At 38.9% G+C, this 8873-nt stretch overlaps 2 protein-coding genes across 3 annotated transcripts in view; both read right to left on the reverse strand.

The window, feature by feature from the left end:
- Positions 1-4876, reverse strand: part of LOC118936520 (GTPase IMAP family member 4-like) — a 28031-nt gene extending 23155 nt beyond the window's left edge. The window contains exon 1 of one of the 2 annotated variants that reach the window (XM_036939938.1): positions 4744-4876. In XM_036939938.1, the coding sequence (XP_036795833.1) occupies positions 4744-4774 (31 nt within the window). In that variant the 5' untranslated portion in view covers positions 4775-4876. The remainder of the gene's footprint in view (positions 1-4743) is intronic. The other variant, XM_036939939.1, reaches the window with a different exon arrangement.
- Positions 4877-5880: 1004 nt separating this feature from the next.
- LOC110516762 (GTPase IMAP family member 7) overlaps positions 5881-8873 on the reverse strand; it is a 21042-nt gene continuing 18049 nt past the window's right edge. Inside the window, exon 5 of the mRNA XM_036939937.1 lies at positions 5881-8873. This exon is cut by the window's right edge and continues 805 nt beyond it. Coding sequence (XP_036795832.1) covers positions 8621-8873 — 253 coding nt within the window. The 3' untranslated portion in view covers positions 5881-8620.

Here is an 8873-nt window from a genome sequence, read left to right on the forward strand (position 1 = left end):
GAGTGTAAATATAAATATTGATTGCAATTTTTCCTGAATGAGTTCATGTTGTTGGGGATGAATCAGAATTAGTTGGGGAACATAGATAAATAAGATTAAATTACATAATAATGCTTATGTGAGATATTTGTCATTAGAATGTATCTCTTAGGGTTGCAGTTGCATTTTTCCTTTCTTCACTAGGGGAAAGTCACTTGGGGAGAGGTCAGGCTTGTCTTTTATATGTCTGGTAATATGCAGAAGTCAGAATTGAACAGTGTCTTCCATTATATCTGCCTCTAGTGACTCCCCATCCCGCATGTGGGAGCGTAATCATCGACTGACACTATAACGCAACGGACATAAATATTCCTAGAAAATATTCCTATTCATGAAAATCACAAGTGAAATATCCTGTCATCTCAGATTTTCTAAATATGCTTTACAGCTAAAGCTAGACAAGCATTTGTGTAAGTTTATCGATAGCCTAGCATAGCATTTTGTCCAGCTAGCAGCAGGTAACTTGGTCACGGAAATCAGAAAAGCAATCAAATTAAATCGTTTTCCTTTGATGAACTTCAGATGTTTTCACTCACGAGACTCCCAGTTAGATAGCTAATGTTCCTTTTTCCAAAAAATATTATTTTTGTAGATGTTTATTCTTCAGGTTTGGCTGAGAAATCGCCCGGAAATTGCAGTCACGAAAACGCCGAAAAATATTCCAAATTAGCTCCATAATATCGACAGAAACATGGCAAACGTTGTTTATCCTTTTACGGCTGCGGTCCCTGTACAGGGACCAAAATCAGCGGAAATTTCAGAGCGCCAACTGTAGTACTCGATAAAACTCAAACTTTCATTAAAACACACATGCAGGGTACTCAATTAAAGCTACACTCATTGTGAATCTAGCCAACATGTCAGATTTGTAAAATGCTTTTCGGCGAAAGCATGAGAAGCTATTATCTGATAGCATGCACCCCCCCCCCGAAATACCTAAACGAGACGTAAACAAAAGAATTAGCGTAGCCGGCGCTACACAAAACGCAGAAATAAAATATAAAACATTCATTACCTTTGACGAGCTTCTTTGTTGGCACTCCTATATGTCCCATAAACATCACAATTGGGTCTTTTTCCCGATTAAATCCGTCATTGTATACCCAAAATGTCCATTTATGAAGCCCGTCTGATCCAGGAAAAAGCACCTTTCCAAAACGCAACGTCATTTTTTTAAATTAAAAAAGTTGCCTATAAACTTTTACAAAACACTTCAAACTACTTTTGTAAACCAACTTTAGGTATTAATAAACGTTAATAATCGATAAAATTGATCACGGGGCGATCTGTATTCGATAGCAGCAAGTCTTGAAATCATCGTTCATATTTTCCCTTTCATAACTTCCTTCGGTGTACCCCAAAACAGGAAGTGCCTATTCGTCATCACACCAAGGATAAACTACCAATGAAATGCCAGTACTGGCGACATCGTGTGGAAGCTGTAGGCATTGTAAACGGGACTCTATCTATTTTCCCTTGCCGTAGACAATACATAGACTGGCGGATGGATATTTTTTTTTTTTTTTTTTGTGAACAGTTTTCCTTGGGATTTTTACTCCTAAACACGTTCTGTTATAGCCACAGACATGATTTAACCAGTTTTAGAGACTTCAGAGTGTTTTCTATCTACACATACTAATCATATGCATAAACTATATTCCTGGCATGAGTAGCAGGACGTTGAAATTTTGCACGATTTTTAACAAAAAGCTGCGAAAATTCGCAGCATCCCTAACAGGTTATAATCAATCCTCAAGGTGTTTTTCAAATATCTATTCGATAATATATCCACCGGGACAATTCGTTTTTCAGTAGGACCGATTGGAATAATGGCTACCTCTGTATTTTACACGAGAATCACTCTGGGAGCATCAGGTGACCACTTGCGTAATGTAGCTGCTTACGGGTATTCTTCAACATAAATGCGTAAAACTACGTCACACCTTGGGGAATACGGAGAAAAAGTAATCTGGTTGAGGGCACATTCCCCTGTCATTTCTTGTAACCATTTTTACTTTGTTTGTTTGTTTATGCATTTCTGTGAATTACTTAGTTAGTAAATAAATTATTTAAGACAATTGATGTATGGATGACTCATAGTGAAGACTGGGTTCGTGTAGATAACCAACAATTTACGACATTTGGAATGAGACTAACGTGAGGTAAATAATTCATTAATTCGAAGACTAATTGATCAGATATAAAATATCTGAAAAGTTTTTAGGAAATTATAACTTTGTAATCTGAATATTTTCCTTGGTGCCCCGACTGCCTAGTTAATTACAGTTACATGATTAATCAGTTTAATCGTGTAATACTAATTACAGAGAATCTTTGATAAAAACTAAATGTTTTCATTTAATGATAGTAAAGACACAACACAGTTGAACTAAGCTCATGAGTCATTTATAAGTTGTATTTGTCAAGAATTAATGGATATATAATTTATAAATCCAAAAATGGATTTAGAATCTACAGATTGCCCCTTTGAACTCTATCAAAAGTTTGAGCATGTGTCCGTTAGGCCTATGGATTTTTTTTGTCAAATACACAAATTACTTTAAAATCCCTGCAAATGACCTTGATCCATGCTGACATATCAAAACATACAAAAAAAACAAGTATTTAAATTTTGGGACTGTTCAAGTTCAGTTTGGGATATTTTTAAATTACACTTCGGGAAGGTACCGGGACAGTGAGGAGGAAAAAGTTAGTCGAGATCTCTGCCCAGCAGACCAGAAACCGTTGTGTTCAAGGTCACCACTAGAGGGACACAGACTGGTGGGAAATGTACTTTTTGGTCCACCAGCCAATGTGGCAGGTAGATAAAACCACTCAGATTTGTTACCGTACAAAACATTACAAAAAAAGCAGATGAGCTTTCTGTTTCAAAACAACTAAATGTATTACTAGTACAAATGGGTTATACATCTTCATTTTATTTTATTATAGTGACATGCGACTTTTAACCAATGATTTTATGTGCTTTTTACATTTACTGAATTTTTCACTGCATTTGGTAACAAAATCTGAAAATACTCTGGATACATTCAGTAACATAAGAATATTATTGTAAATTGGGTTCGGTGCAACAAGACAAAATGACAAGGGTTTGAGTGAGAGGTCTAATTGCTGTTTCCTAGTGGCAACACTTCTCAAATGTGCACAGTTCCTTAGTAATATTAATGCACTTTTATGACTAATCTGACTCATCTGTGAGTCCAAATGTGCACAGTTCCTTAGTAATATTAATGCACTTTTATGACTAATCAGACTCATCTGTGAGTCCAAATGTGCACAGTTCCTTAGTAATATTAATGCACTTTTATGACTAATCTGACTCATCTGTGAGTCCAAATGTGCACAGTTCCTTAGTAATATTAATGCACTTTTATGACTAATCTGACTCATCTGTGAGTCCAAATGTGCACTTCACATGTCCATATCATTAAACTAATGTCCACGTTTATTAATGCTGTGTGCAGTGGACCATGCATCTGAAGGTGTTTTTTTTAGGTCCCCTATCTGGTCCGTTGAGGAACTAGAGCAAACACACTTCTGGCTGTTTTGTTTGGAACACACACTTTACACACTAACTGTTTACGCAATTCAAAAACAGCCCATTATAGATTACAATCTGGGTCAGGTGGGCATCATTTAAAATCCTATCCCTTTGCCAACATGTCAAGCTAGATGATAAAAAAGTTGCCCAATTAGCGGGAGGGAATGGGCAACTTCTTGTCGTGCTGGTGTTCAGAATGGCTGACAGTTATGGTGGAAAAATTACAAGACTATATTCTATACTGCTTATGCATTTAATGATCGGACCAGTACTTTTCTATTCTGACTGCCTGCCTGAGTCATATCTCTGGCCTTTACATCCCAAATCGTCTGTTGGCCTAAATCTTGAGATAAGGCTACATGCCGCCTTTCTGTATATTGGGGGCGGTAGGTAGCCTAGTGGTTAGTGCGTTGGACTTGTAACCGAAAAGTCGCAAGAACGAATCCCCGAGCTGACAAGGTAAAAATCTGTTGTTCTGCCCCTGAACAAGTCAGTTAACCCACTGTTCCTAGGCCATCGTTGAAAATAAGAAGTTGTTCTTAACTGACTTGCCTAGTTAAATAAAGATCAAATAAATACAGAGGGTGCAGTGGTGTGGAAAGGTACAAGAAGAAGATAACCATTGTATAGCAACAGCAATACACTTTCACGCTGACTGCTATGTAGACAAAGAGGTTGTATAATTTTATAAAAGCAGAGACCCAAATTGTTCGTTGGGCTCTTAACTCTGCACCATTGGGTGATTGGTAACAGCTTCAGAATCGCAATTCTTATAATACAAGTTGTTTGTTGAGTCTTTTGAGTCTTTTGATTAGAATCTCCACAACAGTCAAAACCCATACAGAGCTGTAAAGAGGAGACCCTGAGCTCTGTCATGTAGCCTATAGCATGTTACTGTACAGACACTGCCTTCCAATTTAGGTGCTTATCAGTGCCCAAATCTTCCATTTTCAGTTGCCTTCAATTTAGATAGAGTCATTGAGTGTGAAGGGCTAGGCAATAATGTATGTGAGTACTGAGTGTAAAGGGTTAGGCAACAATGCCTGATGGGCAGTAGTGTATGGTCTGAGCAGTACACTTGAATAACAGTTAGAAACTGTTTAAATAATAGACATGTATAAAAGCACAATAGTAGTACTCACTTGGATGATCACTTCTTGCCATTCTGTTCATCTTCTTGCTTACGTTTGCAATTCAAATAGCTGCAGTCTGTAGTTTACCAGCTCAAGTGGTTTTTCTGTAACTCTTGAAATGGCTGCAGTCTGTAGTTTACCAGCTCAAGTGGTTTTTCTGTAACTCTTGAAATGGCTGCAGTCTGTAGTTTACCAGCTCAAGTGGTTTTTCTGTAACTCTTGAAATGGCTGCAGTCTGTAGTTTACCAGCTCAAGTGGTTTTTCTGTAACTCTTGAAATGGCTGCAGTCTGTAGTTTACCAGCTCAAGTGGTTTTTCTGTAACTCTTGAAATGGCTGCTCTCTATAGTTCTTATTGGCTACTTCAATGGGTGTGGCCTGAAGTACAGCATCTTGTTTATGTAATATTTGGTTCTCTGATTGGCTACCCTACTTCAACAGGTGTGGCCTGAAGTACATAATCTTGTTTGTAATATTCAGTTCTCTTATTGGCTACCCTACTTCTACAGGTGTGGCTTGAACAGTGAACACTGTAACTGGTTATGATGTAATGATTTAATATATTCTAGACAGTCCTTCTCATAATGAGGTGCATTTCCAGTAAAGGGTGTGACAATGTTGCTTTGGTACCAGTCTGTTGAGCTAACATTATGTATTAATGGGTGGGTCTAATCCTGAATGCTGATTTATTAAAACCAATTCCACGTGTTACCACCGGCAAAATCTGTGACATTCAAATTCCTTTTTACTCTGTTCCATCTGACTGTCACATCAGCCCAGCCAAGCAATTAGTAAACTGCTGTGCAGAGTATTGATTTAATGACTTCATCTGTTCTAGACAGTCCTTCTCATAAGGAGGTGCATTTCCAGTAAAGGGTGTGACAATGTTGCTTTGGTACCAGTCTGTTGAACTAACATTGTGCTCTTGTGGGGGAAAAAAGTTAAGCAAATACATTTGCTTAGAAACCAAATATACTTCTCCTATTGGCAAAGAAACTCAACAGGTATAATACTATAATAATATAATATATATAATAATACGAATGTACAAATTGTTCAAACAGATCCACAAGGTAGATGGAGTCATTGAGCCAAAATGTTTAACATATTCCAATCTATTCGGTCCAAATAATGATGATCCACGCTTCTTTGAAAATAATTGTAATAATTGATCAAGTCTACCGGCAATACAAGACTCTATTATTATAGTGGGAGATAATAATTCTGTGTTTAGATATACATGACGGAGGTTTAATTAAGCTTGTCGTCTTGACTACTTTCTTATGTCATTCTCGCTGGCACCAACATTTGTATTGATAAGGGACAGAATGCGGTCGGACCGTCAAACAATCGACATATACATTACTCTTACAGAATTTACATGTGAGTGAGGATATTGGACATTTTATCAAAGCCTATTGGATGATAACTTGTTTTTAACCAGGACAGAATAATTCATAACTGACTTTTCCGACATAACATGGGTACAGCAGATCCCCTTATTGCATGGGACACTTGCCCTGGTAGTGCTCTAGGGTCCTGGTAGAAAGTAGTTTTATTAATAGAATATTAATGACTCATCCTACATGTGACTCATCCTACATGTGCTGATGTGTCTTTAGAAACATGATCTTTTACCATGTCTATTATTATCCAATGGAACGATGATGAACTAGTTCTGCATGTTACCACATGTCCATTATTATCCAATGGAATGATGATGAACTAGTTCAGCATGTTTCCAAACAGGGAAAGAGAAACCGTAAATAACTGCCATGATTAAAACAGTCATGAGATGTTCAGGGGTTATTTCAGGTCAGACTCACTAGATGGTGACTATAGTAGCTGCTGTTATTTGTCCTGTTTCACACTTGTACATGTGTTTCTCACATATCCCAACACCCACAGAGAGCTGGGGTCTTTAGACAGGGACAGACATTATCAACACCCACAGAGAGCTGGGGTCTTTAGACAGGGTCAGACATTATCAACACCCGCAGAGAGCTGGGGTCTTTAGACCGGGTCAGACATTATCAACACCCACAGAGAGCTGGGGTCTTTAGACCGGGTCAGACATTATCAACACCCACAGAGAGCTGGGGTCTTTAGACAGGGTCAGACATTATCAACACCCGCAGAGAGCTGGGGTCTTTAGACCGGGTCAGACATTATCAACACCCACAGAGAGCTGGAGTCTTTAGACAGGGTCAGACATTATCAACAACATCCCTGGAGCCATTGAGGTTAAATGCCTTGCTCAAGGGCACACGGACAAATGTTTCACCTTGTCTGCTCCTAGAGTTGAACTAGCGACCTTTCGGTTACGAATGCCAGTCTGTGTGTCTATACAGTATTGGATTGAATCTCAGTCTGTGTGTGTCTATACGGTTGACCATAATTTCTCATGTTGATAGTGGAGTCTCTTCTAGTTCTAAAACACAGTTTTCTCTTTTCAAAACTGGTTGAATGGCTATTTAACCCTGTAACCCAGCAACAAGTCTGGCTGATACTAAGTCTGGCTGCTCAAAGTCCTGCTGACTTCGGTCTTGAAAGGCTATTTTGATGTTGTCGGTATGATGACAAAGCACATACAAAATACCTCTTTGTAATTGTTAAAGTAATGTTCTTTTCCCAAGTACAGTAGAAATACAGTAATGAGGTACAGCAGAAATACAGTAATGAATTACAGTAGAAATACAGTAATGAATTACAGTAGAAATACAGTAATGAAGTACAGCAGAAATACAGTAATGAAGTACAGCAGAAATAAAGAAATGAAGTACAGCAGAAATACAGTAATGAAGTACAGCAGAAATACAGTAATGAAGTACAGTAGAAATACAGTAATGAATTACAGTAGAAATACAGTAATGAGGTACAGTAGAAATACAGTAATGAATTACAGTAGAAATACAGTAATGAATTACAGTAGAAATACAGTAATGAATTACAGTAGAAGTACAGTTGTGACGTACAGTCCATTACAACATTACTCACTGTGTTAATCATGTGGTGTTTAACACTAGAGGGAGTACACACACCAGGGAGGGAGGGTAGATAGAGGAAAGAGGGAGAACACAGACCAGGGAGGGAGGGTAGAGGGAGAACACAGACCAGGGAGGAAGGGTAGAGAGAGAACACAGACCAAGGAGGGAGGGTAGAGGGAGAACACACACCAGGGAGGCAGGGTAGAGGGAGAACACACACCAGGGAGGGAGGATAGAGGGAGAACACAGACCAGGGAGGAAGGCTAGAGGGAGAACACAGACCAGGGAGGAAGGATAGAGGGAGAACACAGACCAGGGAGGAAGGCTAGAGGGAGAACACAGACCAGGGAGGAAGGATAGAGGGAGAACACAGACCAGGGAGGGAGGGTAGAGAGAGCACACAGACCAGAAAGGGAGGGTAGAGAGGCTAGAGAGAGCACACAGACCAGAAAGAGAGGGTAGAGAGATACTAGAGAGAGAACACAGACCAGAAAGGGAGGGTAGAGAGAGAACACAGACCAGGGAGGGAAGGTAGATACATCAATACTGTAGATATCTAGATACCTAGAATCTCTTTACCCATTCTAACTTATTAACTATCTCTGAGTTAATGAAACATGATTTCAGATTTTTTCTGTCTGTTTGTTCTTGTTGAATTATAAATGTCATCCTACAGTATGTTATTATCCCTAAGACTCATGGTAAATGGTAAATAACATGGTAAATAACTGATAATATTAGAAAGTGATGAACAATCCCTGATGGTTGTCATTGTACATAATTAATCTACTGCTACAAACACTGATGGTTGTCATTGTACAGTATTAAGATATTCTACTGCTACTACTTGACATTAAGATGAGGAAGAGAGTGGTACTTCACACTCCCTCCTCTTCCTCATTTAATCGGAGTCGTCTAAATGTTCAGCTACTTCATTTGCAAATACAGCAGCTCCAACTGGAATTGCTAATGGTCCTGCTACCACCGCTGTGAAAACAGTTGCTAACAATCCCAATAAGCCATTTGACGACGACTTCCTCGTCCTCTGCTGTCTCATCCTCTCCGCCTCTCTCGCCTTTGCTACCTGTTTTCTGATCTCCTCCTCATGTTTCTTCTTATCCTCCTTTCTCTTCTCCTCCTCCTGTCTCTTCCTC

The sequence above is a fragment of the Oncorhynchus mykiss genome, chromosome 13 (assembly GCF_013265735.2).
Source record: "Oncorhynchus mykiss isolate Arlee chromosome 13, USDA_OmykA_1.1, whole genome shotgun sequence".
NCBI classification, from domain to species: domain Eukaryota; kingdom Metazoa; phylum Chordata; class Actinopteri; order Salmoniformes; family Salmonidae; genus Oncorhynchus; species Oncorhynchus mykiss.